Source organism: Lingula anatina, chromosome 9, assembly GCF_051362555.1.
Source record: "Lingula anatina isolate TDL-2025a chromosome 9, LinAna3.0, whole genome shotgun sequence".
Taxonomy (NCBI): domain Eukaryota; kingdom Metazoa; phylum Brachiopoda; class Lingulata; order Lingulida; family Lingulidae; genus Lingula; species Lingula anatina.
This window is the reverse complement of record NC_141775.1, coordinates 4496527-4517956: the sequence shown is the minus strand read 5'-3', so window position 1 is coordinate 4517956 and position 21430 is coordinate 4496527. Positions and strand designations below refer to the sequence as shown.

The following is a 21430-nucleotide window of genomic DNA, read 5'->3' as shown; positions in this document are numbered from 1 at the left end:
TAATTTGTTGCAGGCATCTAAGAACTTATTCCAATATTTTACTTTTCCAGGTTTTATATTTAGTTATTCACAAAAATGTCCTTTTTGACATAAAGCAAAGTATTAGTAACACTTCAGAAACACAAATCAACAATATTTTATTGTATAAATAGCAAGGCACAGTGTGGGGGAAGATTATCAATCAATAATCATTAATCTATTTTGTTTGACTTTATTTAACTATTACCATACTATATTTATGTACTTATTTACTTCTAGTCTTTTTTGTTAACTGTTTTGAGGTATAAGCTACTTACATGTGACATGCTGCTAATAAGCATTTGAAAAAAATTAACAACTTTATGCAGAAGTTATACTGCATTTAATTAATGACTATGGTAATTGTAATTTTCTAAACCAAAACAATAGAAAGAATGTTGTTAACTTCAGCATTCTAATTTTAGAATAGGGAATTTTTGGTGGAAATGCATATATTGTACTATATATCTTGAAGTTATTATTTTCAACTTGTGTCAAACTTTCACCTTAATGCAGGTTGATAACTATTCCCCAATTTAGACCTTAAAGAATAATTAAACAGCTTAAATGAAAGATTATCTTTCATGTAGTTTTTCTTTCTTAGCTCTCTCAATGCCAGGTTGTAGCAATGATATATCAAACATCATCATATATTATTCAGGATATAATGCCAAGAAACTGAACACCACACAGGGGCGGATTTAGGGCGTCTTCTGGGTCTTCCGGAAGACGGTCAGATTTTCAAGTTTACATTGGCGGGTATATAATTTTTTCTGCCGGAAGACGGTCAAAAATGAAGAACGGATCAACAAAGATAATTTGGAAGACTGTCAGGAAATAACTCTGAATCCGCCCCTGCCACATGACTTTCTTATCCATGAAGTGATAACTAGTCTTCATGCCCAGCAACTGTATTGTTGATATAAGTACAGATGTTGTTCTAAAACTACGTAAATTAACATCCTATCCAAATGTCTGGAAAATTGACTAAAGACAACTTCTAATAGCAGAAGGCTCTTACAAATACCTCAATGTTAATATTGAAAGAAATAGACAAACACATAACATCCACTTATAAGAAAAGTCTGAATTCTGTAGGAATTCTGCAATTCTGCTCTTTGCTCATGCATTATTAAATAAGAATATATATGTTACAACATTTATGATGTGAAACTTTTATCATGTATTTACTGAAACCAGAATCCTACAATCAAGTACACCTGATTAAGCAGTGATGAATTTAGGGGAGGGTGTCTCTCCCACCTTTCAGTTTCTGAAAAAAATCACACCAATAGTCCAATAATCACACCATCTCTACGCGTACAATCTAATAATGATATTATATATATAATAATATCTCGAACTCGAGATAATTCTCGAGTTCGAGCGAGGAATATGATAATGCTGCTTCAATAACGTCCGCCATTTTGATCACTGTGGATCATGTGACTTGGCCTAGATTTTCGTACAATGGGCGCCATCTGGTGTCAAATCGCGTTTTGATGACTAGTTGCGTTTTGATGATGACTAGTTGCGTTGTGATGACTAGTTGCGTTTTGATGACTAGTTGCGTTTTGACGACTACTAGTTGTATTTTGCCTTCTGATCTCATAACGACGACGACTAATCGTGTTTTGCATTTTTGTATAAACCCCTGCCCATAGTATCGCTTTAAGTTTGCACTGCTAGCAAGCGGATAGCTGAATCGAATATGGCTTTCTGAGCCTCGACTCAAGTGACGTCACTCGCCTCAAAGCGCCACCACGCGGGAGTATCATAAACTAAATTAACACCTGCATAAAATCAGCTTTAAAAACTAAATAAACGTAAGAACTTTTTTTTCATTACTCAAAAATGACTTTTGGGCACCTAATGGATAGTTTTAACCCGTTTTTTCATCACAGTATACGTTTAAATACAAAATATATGCTAATGATAAATACTTGTAGAATAGATACCAGTAGGCATGTGTACATTGCTAACACAACAGATTATACCTTTATAAACAGTAATGTCAGTAGCCCAGTCTTTAAAGTTGGCTTAAATTTAATTGCTTGGGTTGAACATGACATTCAAGTCTTTGGCTGTTTAAAGTTAGGAAAAAAATTTATGATGAATTCCAAAGCTAAAGTATATGTGCATGTATCAAACAAAAACAAAATTTCCTTAATGTCAAACCAGTAGCTTCTAACAACAAAAGTTCCATGCCACAACACTTACACCCCATTTCCATAGATTAGATCGACCTACTTTAAATCAACCTAACTCCCTGGGGGTTCACACTAAATAGCTGTCAGCCGGGCGGACACGAAAGTTAATTACCCCTTACAGCTTGTAGTAGGCGGGGACGGACACTTAAGGGGGATTATCTGACAGTAATCTTGTGAGACTCCCACGGTGATAGATCGATCTAAAGTTGTGGGAATAGACCCATAAATGTATGACCACAGGGTGGAAATTTATTAGTTATGCATCTCATGGGATACCAACTTGCATGCCCTCAAGTAAAACTCTTTCTTTAGATTCCCTACAACTGAACAAACTTGGCGGTATGATGTTAGCATCCCTGATGCATCTCGGACAGTAATGCTTTCCAACTTTTTGTTCACCCTGGTCACGATATCATATAATGTTTTTCTCATTTCACCAGTTGAATACTTATTTATGTATTTAACTAAGGAAGTCACAAAAGGTGAACCCTCTTCGGTACGAATTGCAGCATGCCCAGGCAGAGTTGCATAGGACAGCAGGAAATCAGCATCTGAACATGCTGGCAGATTAGGTTTGGCCACTCCTTCAGACTCTGCTGCAAATGGTGAGGCATCTGAAGTTCCTAAACATAGAATTATTTGTTAATGTATCAGTATAAGAGATCCATTTGATTAAGGGTATCCCGTACACATTTGAATATTTCGAAGTCTTCATTTTCTTAATGTTTATAAATAGAATAAAACCAATCAGATACATTTAATACAAGTACCTTATGTCAACATTTTCTTTTGAAATGTCAAGAGGACAGATGCTAATCTAAATTAATCATGTTTCATTTACAGCTAAGTTCTTTCATTTACAATGGTACAAAGTTGCTTTTTATTCTGGACGAAATTAAATTTGATGCAAAAATCATACCTTTACATGCAAGTTCATTTTTTAAAATTTCATTTAATAAATATATTGTGCATGTTCAGTTTATTGTATTTTGTTAATAAATATTCATGGTTATGTACCAAGTGATGTTTATGAAGTAATAATTAAAATCATATTAACATTCAATGCTGTAATCTTGTAAGTAGTTAATATAATTTTATGTACAATTTCACAAAGAAACATTACATTAAACACTGTTTCATAACTCATAGCAGCAGCCATATAGTAGATGTAGCGGGCCCGTAGCCAGGGGGGGGTTGGGGGATTAGAAAGAACCGCCCCTTTTGCTGGGAAAAGGTCCACTCTGGGTACAATTTGACGTAAAGGTACATGAAGTTTTTGTGGAAAAAGGTCCATTTTTTCAGAAAAAGAACCCTCCTTTTGAAATTGCTGGCTACAGGTCTGTGTGGCATACATATTCTTAATATTGGCAAATTTCTGATGTTTCAGTTTAAAACATGGATATCTAGTTAAATATTCATTAAATGTATATATGCCCTTTGCATAAGTACAAATATATACATACCTGCTAATACCTGTGATCCTAGACAAGCCTGTATAAAAAATGCCTTTGGTTTACCTTTGAGTGTGGGACACTTTGCAGACTCAAATGGAGCAAATATGTCACTTAGTGGCAATATACCACCATCAGAGCAGTAAATGTTTCCATTGCTGCCATGCGAAAATATGAAGCATATAAATGCTTGGTAGTTGCTGTGGTCTAGTTGTGAATGATCATGTATTGTTTCCATTGTTTCTTCCTTAGTCTGATCTTTTCGGACAATAACATTGAATCTTAGTGAATCAAACAAGTCCTTCACCTTACCTGAAAAATGCCAAGTACAACCGTATGCATGTTATGCTCATACGTGTCATGTTCATTCTGTTGGTACATTTATACGTCTGGCAGTTAACAAAAATGAAAAGCAAATTGTGAGGTTGCTCGTCAAACTTATATTTCAAAACAATTACATACAGGTGTATTGGTAATATTAATGAATCTTGAAACTTTTTTTTTTTACTTTCTACATCAGTTATCCAAATTCTATGCATTTTGAATTAACATCCCATTTATAAGAAATTGGTATTCAAACATTGTTTTTTATTATTAACTATCATTATTATTTCAATGTTTCCTGTATGCCCCAGCCAGAAGCTTGGATCTTTATAGCAATATGAATTTTTTAAAAATAATGTAACTGAAATATGAGGTAGTTAAAATGAGAAATGGCTTCAGAGTAATTTTAATGTTAACCCAGTACACCTTGCCAGTTAAGCTGTCATGCAAACAGATAGTTCTATGGTACTGTAACAACATATATGTATAAAAGATTAAAATATTTATTACGAAATTAATAGTCCATGTCTCATATGCCACATCACATCACTCCGCTTCACACTCGAGACCATATGACTTAATTGTTACATCATTACATCACAAGTTCCATGCAGAAAAATTTGTCATCTGAGCAATGTCATACCTTCTCAACAAAAATGTTAAAATCCATCATGATACAGTCATGTACAAAGAGAGCAGCTCCCACTAAAAAAGGTGTACATGTACACATACAAGTGCCATAGAATGTATCCATGTTGCTTTATACTATTACTAGCAGGGTCATCTAAAAACTAGCAAAGCAACAGAAAAAGACAGATAACTCACTCTCATCATGCTCTGCACCAACTCTCTGTGTAAGATGTGGTGCCGATGGAAAGTTCACATAGTTTAGAATTAGAACCAGTCCCTTGTAGTTGAAATCATCAAGATCTGAAACATCTGAATACTCTGCTGTGCGTGATGTTCGTTCACTGGATAGCACGCTTTCATTTTCAGAATTGATATCTAAGTATAAATAAGTAAACTATTATATAAATTAATTTGGATGGGGTCAACATATTGTTCTGCAGACCCCAGAAAAATTATAATGGCCTATAACCTAAAACAGGAGAGTGAAGAATCTCATATAAACCAAACTGTGCAGTTTATTACATATATTAGGGGCATATATATATATATATATATATATATATATATATATATATATATATATATATATATCAAAATTCAGACCAGCTGCAAAGTTGCAGGAAAGAATTTTACCATGCAAAATTTAAACAGCTAAGATGCTTTTGCAGAAATACACATTTTCCACACACTAATAGGGCTGTTTCTGCTACTTTCAATTTAGATAAGGTATAGTATATGATTAACGGTATTAAGCAACCAGAGGGGTACACATTACATACAGCAAAATCCAATTTCTTTTGCAGGGATCTGCCCAGGAATCAAAATTTGGGGGCCAAATGGCACATTGGACCTGAAAAAAGGGGGACATTTTCAAAAAGAGGGGGCCAAACCATAAAATTACTATTCTCGAAATTTAATAATAGTACTGGATGGAATAAAAGTACTGCCCAGAAAAAACCTTTGCACCACTCCCCCCCCCCCCCCCCCAAAAATAATAATAATAAATAAATAGATAAATAAATAAATAAATAAAAATAAAGAAAAGGAGAAAGAACAAGGCTAGCTATTATCATTGTTAAAAAAAACTTTCACCAGGTAAAATTTACTCAGTAGGCCTATTATCTTGAAAACAGGATATCTAATTTATTTTTTTAAAAATTGCCATACGTCCTGAATAATGTATGAAAATGTCATTTTTGTCACCGCCTAATAATGAAAATATACGTTCGTGTGAACAGCATCCACGGAAACGAGTTAAATTTCATAAACGTCAGGGTCCGAAGACCCAGTATCGCACCTAAGCCGCCTCCGGTGGCCATACGCTGTTAGGAGACGTTATTCAAAGTAAATTTATGCTAAGATATAATAAAGGTTCGTTTTGCATGCCTGTAAACTCCTAGATCTAAGGGTTTATCTTACATAGAAGTGTGATTTAACATCGTGTAAATCATTAATCGGCATGAAATAAATGACGTTTGAAAACGTACACAACTTCTTTGCTGCACTTGAAATGGGGCCGTAGCGATAGTCCGAAGGTTCAATAGTCCGAAGGTTCATTGGTCCGAAGGTTCAATGGTCCGAATGTGCACTGAAGGTTCATTGGTCCGAAGGTTCGATAGTCCGAAGGTTCATTGGTCCGAAGGTTCATTAGTCCGAAGGTTCGATAGTCCGAAGGTTCGATAGTCCGAATGTAGGCCCGCTGTATAAGTGTATAGTGAATTACATGTACAGGGGCGGATCCAAGATTATTTGAAGGGGGGTCCGCGGTTGCAAAGCCCCCACCCCCCTTGGCGTAGGATCTGGGGCCCGCTAAAGGGCCCCGAAAATTGTTGGTGTCTCAAAATGACCACCTATTTATCTAGAGACACATCTGTGAATATCTGTAAAAAATCTATCAGTCGCCCTGGTAGAGGTTTTAAAAGTTAGGTCTGCACGGGCAAAAATAACGTCAATACTAGCATATTACATTAGTTACAAAAAAAAAAGAAAAAACAGATCTTGATGTTTTTCATGGGATTGGAAGTTGACGATATTTAACTGCAAAGGTTTATTTTGTAAAATCAAATGGAAATTTTCTCACGAGTCACAAGTGTATCTACTTTTTGCAGAGTACGTTTTTCTTCGTTTAAATGAATTTGTTACAAAGACAGCATTTTTGATGTTGTTCATCAGATTAGAAGTTTAACTGTTTTAGAATATTTCAACATGTTCAAACTGCCTTCTCACTTGTATTTTACGTTTAATAAATAAATAAATAAATAAATAAATAAATAGGCCCACCGGGTTGATATGGCGTTGCCACATTTCTATTCAGATTATAAACGTTTCAGCACCTTCAGTATTGCTGGGGAAGAGGGGGTGGAATTAAATATGTATTACTATTTGTGGATATTTGAGCATTGTATTCTGATACAATTTTTATGTTTAAAGGCCTAGTAAGGGAAAAGCTTGTTTTCGTAAATGCTCGTAATTTTTGTTTATATGCCAAGTTTACACTCCAGTTAATTCATCCTCATCCCTATGAGTAATAGGCCTACAATACTGCTGGCGGAACGGCTGTTTGTTTGTTTTTTTTTTTTTTTTTTTTTTTTTTTTTTTTTTTTTGGGGGGGGGGGGGGAGGGGAGGGGAGTGGGCTGTGCGAACAACAACATAGTTTGTTTGGAAATGCAATTATTCTATAACTTTTACATAATTTAAGAAATGTGTAGGTTAGAAGAATTTGAATTCTAATCATAGTATCTTAAGACATCGTAAGAAAATGTCATTATAGGCGTCCTCTCATTTTATGCGTTCCAATCTTTATTCAATATTTCATGTGAAACATGTATATGTGTTCATGAGTTGGAAAGGGTAGCCATTGCATATCCCCAAACTTCCCCACATTGTAAAGAGTAGTTCACGGAAACAATACGACCTATATGGATAATTTTCACGTGCGTTTCGGTCGCACTCAAAACGAAATGATAAAGATTCTAGAAGCTGAGTTCACACGAAAGTTAATCACCCCCTAGCAGCTCCAGGATTGCTAATCTGATTGCATACAGTGAGAATCCTGGTGGAGTTGGATCAATCTACGTAGAATGATAGTTTCGTTGGGAACGCACCCTTAGATTCCGTTTGTAATTATAATTCTTAAAATCGAAGAACATCTTAAAATGTTTCGGACTATCGAACCTTCGGACTAATGAACCTTCGGACTATCGAACCTTCGGACTAATGAACCTTCGGACCAATGGACCTTTAATTTTCGGACTAATGAACCTTCGGACCAATGAACCTTTTTGTTGAAAATCTGATGAAAAATTTACGAATTTTCGGACCAATGAACCTTCGGACCAATGAACCTTCGGACTATCGAGACGCCCCCCTTGAAATGACCTCGTTAGCTATAAATATGATCCTATCACCTTGCGACGTGACATCATTCGATCGATATACATGAGTAGTTGTCACTGTTGAAGGGAAAGCACGTCTATTTATAGGAACTGAAATCAGATGACGCAATGTATTGTTGTGTTCAGAGAGCGACTTTCACTTGACCTACTTTCCAGTGCTGTATGTCGAACAGTAGCTGCACCGGTATTTCTTCTCATTACACTTCAATTTAAGAAAATAAAAAACTTGACTTGTACTTGTATAATTTCTCACCGGTACGATAGGTATTTAATAAACATACCGGGTGGAAGAATTTTGAAAAATTAATAAGCGTACTGGGTATGTTTATTTGATACTTCGGTCCCCTTTTACGAGTGCGCCCGAGGGCGCATCTCTAGGAATTTTTTGGCGACATTTTCAATTTTTGGGCGACAACGTCGCAATGTCGCGCTCTGGGCAGAACCCTGCTTTTGATAATAAAATAACATTAAAAAATGTGCCATTTTTACTTTTTAGCACAAATACTGTCCAAAAAACTTACCAGACACTGTAGTCAATGGATTGCCAAATTCGGACAAGGTATGTTCTGCCTCTGTCATGCAATCAGGAACATCGCCATCATAACTAGAATTGTTTTTTCTAGTCACTGTTTTCATTATGCTTTCTTTTTTGTGATCTTTTAAATGAAATGTTCTTTGAAAGAGGGGAATCTTGTTATCTCTGTTAAATTTGGTAGTTAGGTGATCTTCCGTTGTGTAGCATTCTGGAGTAGACATAGTTGCTGAAGAGCATGATGCTGATTGCTTATCAGAAGCGAATTCAAACAGCGAATTTTTTTTGTCTTCACAAATTGCACTTAATTTTGTGTCACAATCTTCATTGGTATTTTGACTGCTATTGGCTCTTGACTGTGGAACCTTGGAAGTTGATGTTAATGCTGACGGAGATTCTCTCCAATTTTCCCTTCGCCGTGTAAGTGAATAGGTTCTTCGAAAATGCAAATAGTTTTGGCCTTGAGAGGCAGTTATATAATTTTGCATACCAGGCCTATTCATTGATGGTGTTGGTTTCGGCAATAGTGAATTACCCCCCTTTAAGAGTGTTTCATCATTTTTTCTCGGAAAACTGGACATCTGAATACCTACTTGCCATGTATGTAGCCCCTGGTCCAGATCAATGGGGAAAACTCCATCATCATATGGCGTCATGTTGAAAGTGTCATCTTTAGCGTGAATCAGAGCTTTGTTACCATTCTCACAGTCTGTGCTATACATATAATCCACAGTTTCTCTTTTGCCTGTACCTGCTATCGTGACACGTCTCTCAGTCCTGGGTCTTCTTGGTACACTACTTCTTCTTAGAAAACTTCCTAAAAAGGTGTCAGGAGGCGGCATTAGATTTTGCCTAAAGCAAAACTTGTGTTCCTTGGATTGGTCTAAATTTTCATTCTTTACATCTCTAAAAATACTTGAATACTTTTGAGTGACGCTTGGTCTCATTTGTCCATTGCTACTGGTTGATATTTCACTGGAATGCATAGAAGTGGCCTTGGTTAAACTCTCATCACTGACAAACCTACTCTCTGGCAATTTGTCCTCGCCTGACAGACTCATTACAGTTTCTGACAATGTGGAACCATATTGGCGCTTTCTATAGCATCCTGTAATTGGCAGTTTACCATCCACTGACGGACTCACACTTGTTTCTAATAACCTCGATCCTTTCTCAATGGTTGACTCTACTTCTGATGCATTGTCGTGGTTTGAGGAATAGGAGACATTTGCTGTGGTTGGATTTGCAGAATCAACATTTTTCCACATGGCTTGTATTTGTGTGGCATCAGTCTGATGATTCAGGCCCATTTCCTTATTCTCAGTCTTACTGGTCAAAGCCTGAACCTCTCTTTCTTTGCTGGTTGGAGACAAGACTGTCCTTTGAACCACAGTACCACTGTTGCTTTCTTGTGTCGGGATTGATTGTGCTTGAGCCACACCAGATGCCAAAGTGGTATACATACGACCTTTGATCACTGCTTCATTTTTATTCTCGCTGGCCATGCTATCTGTGTCAAGTTTTTTATAATCCATCATTTCGTTTCTGCTTATGCCCTCTATGGTGACACATCTCTCACTCCTGGGTCTTTTTGGTGCTCTACATCTTGAAAAAGTGTCAGGAGGCGGCATCAGATTTTGCCCCGGGCAAAACTGGTGTTTCTCTGATTGGTCTATGTTTTTAATTTTTATATCTCTGAAAAGACTCTTACAACTTTGCCAGTATCTAGGCACAACTCTTGGGTTCAACTCTTGTTCCATGGATTGGTCTAAATTTTCATTCTTAACATCTCTAAAAATACTTGAATACTTTTGAGTGATGCTTGGTCTCATTTGTCCATTGCTACTGGTTGATATTTTACTGGAATGCATAGAAGTGGCCTTGGTTAAACTCTCATCACTGACAAACCTACTCATTGGCAATTTGTCCTCGCCTGACAGACTCATTACAGTTTCTGACAATGTGGAACCATATTGGCGCTTTCTATAGCATCCTGTAATTGGCAGTTTGCCATCCACTGACGGACTCACACTTGTTTTTAATAACCTCGATCCTTTCTTAATGGCTGACTGTACTTCTGATGCATTGTCGTGGTTTGAGGAATAGGAGACATTTGCTGTGGTTGGATTTGCAGAATCAACATTTTTCCACATGGCTTGTATATGTGTGGCATCAGTCTGATGATTCAGGCCCATTTCCTTATTCTCAGTCTTACTGGTCAAAGCCTGAACCTCTCTTTCTTTGCTGGTTGGAGACAAGACTGTCCTTTGAACCACAGTACCACTGTTGCTTTCTTGTGTCGGGATTGATTGTGCTCGAGCCACACCAGATGCCAAAGTGGTATACATACGACCTTTGATCACTGCTTCATTTTTATTCTCACTGGCCATGCTATCTGTGTCAAGTTTTTTATAATCCATCATTTCGTTTCTGCTTATGCCTTCTATGGTGACACATCTCTCACTCCTGGGTCTTTTTGGTGCTCTACATCTTGAAAAAGTGTCAGGGGGCGGCATCAGATTTTGCCCCGGGCAAAACTGGTGTTTCTCTGATTGGTCTATGTTTTTAATTTTTATATCTCTGAAAAAACTCTTACAACTTTGCCAGTATCTAGGCACAACTCTTGGGGTCAACTCTTGTTCCTTGGATTGGTCTAAATTTTGGGTTTGTACATCTCTGAAAAGGCTCTGGTGTTTTTGACTGATACTTGGCAGCCTCACTGCTCCGTGGTTATAGGTAGATGTAAAATTGGAATGCACAGAAGTGGTCTTGGTGAAACTTTCATCACTGACGAGCTTTGCTTGTGGCAATTTATCCTCAACTGACGGATTCACTACAGTCTCTGATAACGTGAAACCAGATTGAAGCTTTATATAGCATCTTTCATCTGATGTCTGAAAGCTTGTTAAACATGCATGAGTGGCCGATTTCCTGTTATTTGTCACTTCATTTTTCACCGACTGAGTTGGGGAGGAAATCCCTGTGTGTTTCTGTGATGTAAGTGATTTATCTCTTCCCCGTTTTGAATCCTAAGCTCTTGTTTGGTCTGAAGACAATGGGTAGGCTGCTTCCATGTAGCTTTGCGATTGTGACCCAAGAAAATCAAAATTTGGAGATGAATCCATTTCTGATTCCCAAGCAATCAGGAGAGATCTGTTTTGCGCTGCAATGGTAAAAATATTGGTGTTTATTTTGTTAATTGTTTACTTCATTTTATGGAGACAACCATCAATCAGATTCTAGCAAGGAGGATATGGACGTTGTATCTTTTCTCACAGTGCATGTGACTATCTCTCATATTCAATCGTTTGCTCCTTTACAGGTTTACAGTACAAAATTATTTGATGATTATAATAATAATAATAATAATACAATGAAAGCTACTATCGAAAAACCTTAACACTTAACACTATACCTACTGCTCAACAAAATTATCGTACGTTGTAGAGTTCACAAATATAATTACCAGACGTTTTAATTAATTTGATTAGAGTCGATTGCTTGTGCACTCGACTAGTTTATGACCTTACCTGTAATCATGTAACTTAAGTGGACGTGTGCAATTTGAATATAAATAATGCAGCACAGAATCCACCACTGATAAGAAATATTGTATAAAAGACGTTCAGAATTAATATCGGTGGTTCAGACTGGAGAAGACTCAAAGGTGACCGCTCGACAGAGCCAGGCGAGACGGCTTGATAGTTGGAGACTTCATGTAGAAGATGTAGTTAGAGAGCGTCAACCAATAAACCATTAAACTGGTCATTATGTGGACTTGTGTTTTCTTTGCGCGACCTTACGTAAATCTGACACGAACCGTGGAATCTTTGGATCGCGTTATCCATATAGTTAGACGAAAACGTAATGTCCTATTTCAAGCCCACACTTGAATTAAGCGTTCAAAATTATATAAGTTTAGGACATTCATCTCATATGTATATGTAAAGTTACATAACAGCGTGTATAAACCATGACGCATAGCAAGAACATTCATACATAAATTTGATGTGACTTAAGAGGCCTTGAACACTAGTTTTTTTTTTTTTCCTTTCAGGCATTTGTAAATGTATTGTTTCACATACATGACAAAAATTAATTAAAGGTTTTGGTTTTCACCATACATTTTGTTTCAAATAAGATATTATAGTCGTTAATTTGAGACCCAAGTAGATAACAGTAAGTTTATTCCAAGGGGGATGCGCACTATGGCCACATTCACATCGAGAAGAGCCGAGGCTCAACAAAGCCGAGACCTAAATATGGCGGACGTACATGAAAGGAAAACCGTCTAATCTTTTAATAGTCTCTCCGCCTCTCACACACCTCCCCAGGCATCATCCTTGCGGGGGTACAGTCGATTAAATCTTGGCTCCATTCACCCGGAAGCTACTGTACCTAAGAAAAAACTAGAGGATCAGAGAGGCGATACCGCCTCCGAATATTGTACCACCAGCTGGAGCAAGCGCATTCGTATAGACCCCCACATACACAAAATAAGGGACACAGCCACCAGTCTTATGCTTGACAAGCTATAAAAATGCAATCAACAAGAATTTTCAAAATACTCAAAAAATATATATAACTTAAAATGGTACAATCAAAGTTAAGTTCATCATAAGGTAGGTCAAAGGTCAATTTCAAGGTCACACTTAGATTGCCAGCATATGACTTCCTATTCAACTTCAATAGTAACTATGGACCTATCTCGCTAGTTTTGGAAATAAAAGGGAACCAAAATTTGCAAAGTTCAATTCATGATAAAAAGTGGGTCAAAAGTCAATTTCAAGGTCACATTTAGATTGCCAGTATATGACTTCCTATCCAAGTTCAAAAGTAACTATGGACCTATCTCTGCCAGTTTTGGAGATAAAAGGGAACCAAAATTTGCAAAGTTCAACTCATGGTGAAAAGTAGGTCAAAGGTCAATTTTAAAGTCACATTTAGATTGCCAGTATATGACTTTCCATTCAAGTTTAGTAACTAAGGACCTATCTCTGCCAGTTTTGGAGATATAAGGGACTAAATGTTATAATTTTGGAGTTACCATAATGTGCCATAAATTTCCTACAGAAAAAATTAATTAAAATAAAGAAAAGGTCATTTTGGTAAAAATTCTTGAAATGGGAGGTGCTCTGAAGTTCCAGATGTTCTAATTTGATGAAATAATGTTATTTTTGACCACAAGTTGTCTGCTTTGCCAAGCCTTATTCCGGAGTTCAAAATTTATTATCCATTACTGTACTGCACATTTTGCTTTAACCACCAATATGTACTTTTTGATACAGCGTAACTTTGGAGATAAAAGGGAAGCAAAATTTGCAAAGTTCAGTTCATGGTGAAAAGTAGGTCAAAGGTCAATTTTAGAGTCACATTTAGATTGCCAGTATATGACTTCCTATTCAACTTCAATAGTAACTATGGACCTATCTCTGCCAGTTTTGGAGATAAAAGGGAAGCAAAATTTCCAAAGTTCAGTTCATGGTGAAAAGTAGGTCAAAGGTCAATTTCAAGGTCACAGTAAGGTTGCCAGTATATGACTTCCTATTCAACTTCATTAGTAACTATGGACCTATCTCTGCCAGTTTTGGAGATATAAGGGACTAAGGCTTCGTTCACATGGAATGTCTATTTTCTAAAAATCTATTTTCTATTCGCGCTATCTTATGATCACAGTCTATGCCCTGAATATCCCGCCGCGTAATTACTGGCAGCGCGAGCCAGTTACTTAAAGTAACTTATAGTAACTGGCTCGTGCTGCCAGAAATTACGCCGCGGGATATTCAGGGCACAGACCATGATCACAACACATGCCACAAATAGAAAATAGAATTGAGAAAATAGACATTGCATGTGAACGAAGCCTAAATGTTATAATTTTGGAGTTACCATAATGTGCCATAAATTTCCTACAGAAAAAATTAATTAAAATAAAAGGTCATTTTGGTCAAAATTCTTGAAATGGGAGGTGCTCTGAAGTTCCAGATGTTCAAATTTGATGAAATAATGTCATTTTTGACCACAAGTTGCCTGCTTTGCCAAGCCTTATGTTTTATTTTTCCGGAGTTCAAAATTTATTATCCATTACCGTACTGCACATTTTGCTTTAACCACCAAAATGTACTTTTTGATACAGCGTAACTTTGGAGATAAAATGGAAGCAAAATTTGCAAAGTTCAGTTCATGGTGAAAAGTAGGTCAAAGGTCAATTTCAAGGTCACAGTAAGATTGCCAGTACATGACTTCCTATTCAACTTCAATAATAACTATGGACTTATCTCTGCCAGTTTTGGAGATATAAGGGACTAAATGTTATAATTTTGGAGTTACCATAATGTCCCATAAATTTCCTACGGAAAAAATTAATTAAAATAAAGAAAAGGTCATTTTGGTCAAAATTCTTGAAATGGGAGGTGCTCTGAAGTTCCAGATGTTCTAATTTGATGAAATAATGTCATTTTTGACCACAAGTTGCCTGCTTTGCCAAGCCTTATGTTTTATTTTACCGGAGTTCAAAATTTATTATCCATTACTGTACTGCACATTTTGCTTTAACCACCAAAATGTACTTTTTGATACAGCGTAACTTTGGAGATAAAAGGGAAGCAAAATTTGCAAAGTTCAGTTCATGATGAAAAGTAGGTCACAGAAAGATTGCCAGTATATGACTTCCTATTCAAGTTCAATAGTAACTATGGACCTATCTCTGCCAGTTTTGGAGATAAAAGAGAACCAAAATTTGCAAAGTTCAATTCATGATAAAAAATAGGTCAAAGGTCAATTTCAAGGTCACATTTAGATTGCCAGTATATGACTTCCTATTCAACTTCAATAGTAACTATGGACCTATCTCTGCCAGGTTTGGAGTTAAAAGAGAAAGAAATTAGCAGAGTTCAGTTCATGGTGAAAAGTAGGTCAAAGGTCAATTTTAAGGTCACATTTAGATTGCCAGTATATGACTTCCTATTCAACTTCAATAGTAACTATGGACCTATCTCTGCTAGTTTTGGAGATAAAAGGGAAGCAAAATTTCCAAAGTTCAGTTCATGGTGAAAAGTAGGTCAAAGGTCAATTTTAAGGTCACATTAAGATTGCCAGTATATGACTTCCTATTCAACTTCAATAGTAACTATGGACCTATCTCTGCCAGTTTTAGAGATAAAAGGGAAGCAAAATTTGCAAAGTTCAATTTATGGTGAAAAGTAGGTCAAAGGTCAATTTCAAGGTCACAGTAAGATTGCCAGTATATGACTTCCTATTCAACTTCAATAGTAACTTTGGACCTATCTCTGCCAGTTTTGGAGATATAAGGGACTAAATGTTATAATTTCGGAGTTACCTTAATGTGCCAAAAATTTCCTACAGAAAAAATTAATTAAAATAAAGAAAAGGTCATTTTGGTCAAAATTCTTGAAATGGGAGGTGCTCTGAAGTTCCAGAAGTTCAAATTTGATTAAATAATGTCATTTTTGACCACAAGTTGTCTGCTTAAGCCTTTGCCAAGCCTTATGTTTTATTTTTCCAGAGTTCAAAATTTATTATCCATTACCGTACTGCACATTTTGCTTTCACCACCAATATGTACTTTTTGATACAGCGTAACTCGAAAACCGTATGGAATACAAAAAAACGGAGACCACCACCAGTGTTGGGCTTTACATGCTCTACAAAATGCAAAAAAGAATGGGTCTCTAGCATTAACTGTTCCCGAATTAGAGACAGTTTACAGTTTCGGTATCTTATGGCCGCTACACCCGTGAAAATGCACCGATTGACCCCAAATTCACACAGATGAAAGATGACCTGAAGGGTAACATTTTCCAATAATATTATTGGTTAAGTCTGTGTGGTATCTGAATAACAGCGCAAATAAATTTTTTTTCGTAAAAAAATTCATTTTTTTGAAAATTTTTGCCCGTTTGACCTTGAAATAAAGGTCAAAGGTCAAATCCAAGGGCATATTTGAAATCTACACATATGACTTTTGGAAAGCCTTCTGTAGAAATTTTTCCCATAATTCCTTCCGTAGGGTAGATAATTAGCATTTAATTTTGCCATTTTTAGACAAAGGTGCATTGCAATGAGTGCCACACCTAGACCCCAATACCGACAAAGCCCAAATTTTACGTGGAACGAGTTGAGGTTATAGGTGACCTAAATCCAAGAGATGGGTATGGGGGCCCTTACCGTCTAGGAAGAGAAGCGGTAACGGTAGAATGGCCACGGAGCCGCAGGAGCCGGCGGAACGGACCGGACGGGACTAAAACCATGTGTACCGCCAGCGCTAACGCTGGTGGTACAATAAGTGCGCATGCTCATTGGTCTTGGGTCAGCTAACATTATCTCCGTATATAGATAGTTCATTGCTGCTCCTCTGGCCAATTCATTACTTTTTTGTCTCTGTTTAGAAAGATAATAGAACAGAAAAGCTTTTTTCCTTCGATCGTCTCCAACCGCCATATGCTTTCTTCACCTCGCATTTAATTGATGAGCATGCACACTAAATATTTCTCAGGTAGCTTCCGGGCGAATGGAGCCGAGATTAATGACTGTACCCCTGCAGGGATGACGCGTGGGGAGGCGTGTGAGAGGCTTAGAGACTATTAAAAGATTATGCGGTTTTCCTTTCATGTACGTCTGCCATATTTAGGTCTCTGCTTTGTTGAGCCTCGGCTCTTCTTGATGTGAATGCGGCCTATCACACTGCGTGAACACAAGAAGGAGATCTTCATATCTTTTCCGCAAAGCCTGTAAATGTCATAATTTTGAATGTCGTTCTTTTAGGTAAACACCTAAAGGCAGTACTCTATATATGATTCGAAATTGAAGCCGTGCATTGCAGTGGTGTATCCTGAGGGGTTATAAAGCAAGTCCCAAAGATTTCCTCAGTAAGCAAACGTCCTCCTTCCGGAATAATATGTGATTCCATTTACAAACACCAGAAGGAATGACAATTATTTTTAAACATTGCAGACGTATCTATTTCTTTTTCATTTAACGTCAGCCATTTAAAATGAAATGCATCCTATGGAGTAATTGTAGTAATGACCTTTTCTTTTTTAAACTGTTTCAAAAGCAAAAATGACTTAACTGAACTGTACGCAATGTTGAATCACAAGGTGGAGACTCTCACATTATATTTTATTTCAAGCGCGTTTTTATTAAATAATTTTCCCTGAGTGACAAGAATATCCCTGATACCTTTATTGTCTGTGTTAGGAAGCAATGAAAACAGACTCAATACTAATTTTAATGTCCGAATTATACCATAGTGGTATTGTGCCTGGGACGCTTGCCCATTCCCTTGACATTTTTATTTTCATAGCGTAAGCCCCGGGTATCCACCCTGAGCTTCAGAGCTAACTTGACACTAACCTATTCACTGTAGCCTATCTTCATCGTGTCAAGTAACCTCTGACCAGATTCGATTGCCTCCGCCGCCCGCCAATCAAATTTAAAAGCCCGCACTCAATGACTCATTAAACGATCTAGCCAATGAACGCGAACGTGTCAAAGCGCGCTTTGTTCAAATCCGGACCAATCAAAGATAAGGCTGAATATCAGGGTCTTGCCGTAACCTGTGGGCAGCACGCAAATAACATCGTCTCTCAGTAGATAATGATGCAGGGCCTCAAACTGCTAGACCCTATGGTTTCAATTCCGATTTACTCATATTTTGCAAAGAATCAAGAGATAACTTAACACATTCTTTTTCGTAGTCACTCGCCTTGCTTTCTTTGTGTACGGTAATACACTCGGAACTACTCGGATGTCTCCGCACTCGACAATAACTTTGTTGTTAGTATGGAGCTTGCGGAATCAGCCGAGGATTGCCGATTGACGGTCAACCAATCAGCGTTTTCACCAAACTTTGGTGAAAAATTTTGAAACATGGATTTGATTGGCTTATATAAACTAGGTCAAACTATTTTCGTCAGAGGTTACTTGACACGATGAAGATAGGCTACAGTGAAGAAGTTAGTGTCAAGTTAGCTCTGAAGCTCAGGGTGCGGGTATCAGGGCATACTGCCAAAATCTTAATCAATATCTTTGTTGTCGCCTTTATCACACGGGTCCCGGATGTTGTGAAACACGCAACACTTTTAATATACCGGTACTTCTATGTTAATATTTAGCCTCAGAAGCTTCGGATACCTGGCATGTTCTGCTAACTTGTCGTATATGCCCTTGAACCATTTACATTTGTACAAGCCCAGTGGCCTGAACTGATTTACCTTCGAAGAAGTGAGTCATTTTCACTTGAATTAAATTAACCCCAGCGAAAATTTACCGATTGAGCTTGTAGCCCTATACAGATATGCCTTTTATGCAATTTAAAAATCGATAAACAATTAAAATAGGACGTTGGGATTTCCAAAGGGAAACCCCCTTTATGAGGCTCCCATTGGGTATTTTCGTTATCCGTGAAGGAAAACTATTCCCCCAAGATGCGTGAACGTTCAAATTCATACTGAAACTCATTTTTACTGATATGTAAAGTGCAAAGCAACAGAAAAAGTACATCAATGAGCAGAGAAGGGACCCTGATAAACTTAATTGGCTGCACAGCCCAAAAGTTGGATTATGCCTAATACACGTTTGTACAACTGAAAACTGAAAGAGGATTTTAAACGAGCTTATTTGCGTTTGATATTGAATGGGCATGGGAGTTTCTAAAAATAAAGACCTTTATTATTGCAGTTAATGCGTAACAAAAGATTAAAAGGACCTTTTGTATGTTAATAGAGCAAAGTTACGGGCTTTAAAAGCAGGTTTTAAGGGGGCAGTAGGTACTTTAGGATCTGTTTCTTTATCTGTTTTGATAATGCAGAAATCAACCTCGCCATGTCCTGAGATAATGCTGTAACAGCAAAGATAGATCATAGTGAATTTGCCATTTCAAACTGATAACAGAACAGCAGGGATTTTGTGTTTTAAATTTTGTTTAGTAATTCAACCAGAAATGCGTGGGTGGTGAATTAAACAGCACAAAAAGGAATTTTTGCTCTACAAGTGTAAATTTTTATTACAATGACATCTTCATATTTTATATAATTGAAATGGGGGAAAGCTAGTTTGATCAATTATGGCCATTTTAACGTGCACATACATGCACATGTACCCATCCCCCTTATTGCGCATTTAATATTATATTGGAGGCATGAGGAACATTTTTGTTGTGAATAGTAAAAAGTACCAAGACTCAGCGAAGCGTGGCATATAAAAACTGGACTATTTTAATATCACATCCATGTTTCGATATTTGAAGTTATTTCTACACTACAGACTGAAGATATTTTCGCATTATACACCACTAGACTGTAAACACAACAAGTACCCCATACAGGTATATGATAAAATCTTCTTACGTTATGTTGAAAAAGACGATTTATCAGAGCCACATCATGTTCATGACTAACATTTGTGGGTCTCCAGATGCTTTTCAGGCCCGTAGCCAGCAATCTCAAAAGGTGGGTTCTTTTTCTGAAAAAGTGGACCCTTTCCCATAAAAACTTCATGTACCTAGATCAAATTTTACCCAGAGTGGACCTTTTCCCAGCAAAAGGGGCGGTTCTTTCGAACCCCCCCGAACACCCCCTGGCTACGGGCCTGCTTTTACTCCTCACTCAATCACTCACTCACCTGTTGCCAATAAAGGTACAATATGAAAATAGGCTGTAAACTGTTGATCTCCTTTTCAATGTTTTCTTGGTTGATAGAAAATTGATTCTCCTCAAAATATCACCCTAAGTGAATATTGTGGAATGTTCTACAATCTAAAAGGTGGAACTGGCGGTAGTATTTGCCGACTAATCGATATCTTTCTTTTCATTTTTATCACAAGGGTCCCGGATGTTGCGAACCAAACAAGCAAACAAGTTAATAAAAATAGGACGTTGGGATTTCCGAAGGGAAAGCCCCCTTTATGAGGGTCTCATTGGGTATTTTCGTTATCCGCGAAGGAAAACTTTTTATTCCCACGTTTTTTTCGTCTTAATCCGAGAGAAGTTCTATTTTAACCTTGACGAGGGTTGGGAACGTAGAATGGATTTTTGATGTCAAAACTTTTGATTGAATGGATTGCATTGCTGTACTTGTGACACAGTAAAAATTCGTAATTTGTTTTTGATCATAATTTCATCAAGTCCAGCAACACTTTTGTAGAGGCACGCACACTAACACCATGTCCATGATTATTACGGATTGATAAAAGACACGTGGAAATAATAAATGACGGAAATGGAATTTAAATGCATTCATTTTTTCAATGTCACCAAGGCACGTGGTAAAAGTCCCATTTAGATGGGACCTAAATCTGGCCACCCATCTTCCATGGTAGATTTTACACAAACAGGAGAGAAGAAAAAAAAACCAATCATAAACTTCGACTTGTGACATACCATTTTAATTACGCTGCAGTAGATGGCCAAGAAACTACATTTCCGAAACAATACTTTTTGAGAAAAAGTCGATTTAACTGACCAGAGATTTTAAAGAGGGAGCGGTGGGACACGTGAGAGACACTCTACGTGAAACACATGATAAACTCACGTGAAGCAGATCGGTGGTGGATTTAAAGGGGGGTCAGGGGTGTCCTTCGATTTCTGGCCCCTCTTGAAATTTTTGAAATTCTTATTTTGTCCAACTGAATCATAGTTTTAAACCGTACCAAATGGCACCATTCGCCCTCTAAAATGCCAAATTTTTTCGGGGCACCTGCAGGTGCCAGGAGACAGGTAAAGAGTAAAATCTATTTGTGAACCGTGAATTGTAAAATTTATCTGTGAACATCGTTTTACTGGTAATAGTGAAAACCTTGATTTTGGGTTCACCACTTTCTATTCTATTTCATATAATTTAATTAGCAA

The 21430-nt window shown here is 37.2% G+C and overlaps 1 protein-coding gene across 1 annotated transcript; it reads right to left on the bottom strand.

Moving 5' to 3' along the window:
* Positions 1–137: 137 nt before the first annotated feature.
* LOC147759808 (uncharacterized) lies at positions 138–20400 on the bottom strand. Its single transcript, XM_086995766.1, has 5 exons — positions 20205–20400; positions 8551–11724; positions 4829–5008; positions 3692–3991; positions 138–2851 (listed from the first exon to the last, which is right to left on the bottom strand). The coding sequence occupies exons 2-5, from the start codon at positions 11075–11077 to the stop codon at positions 2481–2483; spliced, it is 3378 nt and encodes a 1125-aa protein (XP_086851892.1). The 5' UTR covers positions 11078–11724; positions 20205–20400; the 3' UTR covers positions 138–2480.
* Between the last annotated feature and the right edge of the window lie 1030 nt (positions 20401–21430).

Coding starts and splice junctions, on each gene's coding strand:
- LOC147759808 (XM_086995766.1), bottom strand. CDS start 11,077: ATGCCGCCCCCTGACACTTTTTCAAGATGTAGAGCACCAAAAAGACCC. Junction 5,009..8,550: donor TCCATTGACTACAGTGTCTG/GTAAGTTTTTTG, acceptor ATTTATACTTAG/ATATCAATTCTGAAAATGAA. Junction 3,992..4,828: donor TGGTGCAGAGCATGATGAGA/GTGAGTTATCTG, acceptor GGCATTTTTCAG/GTAAGGTGAAGGACTTGTTT.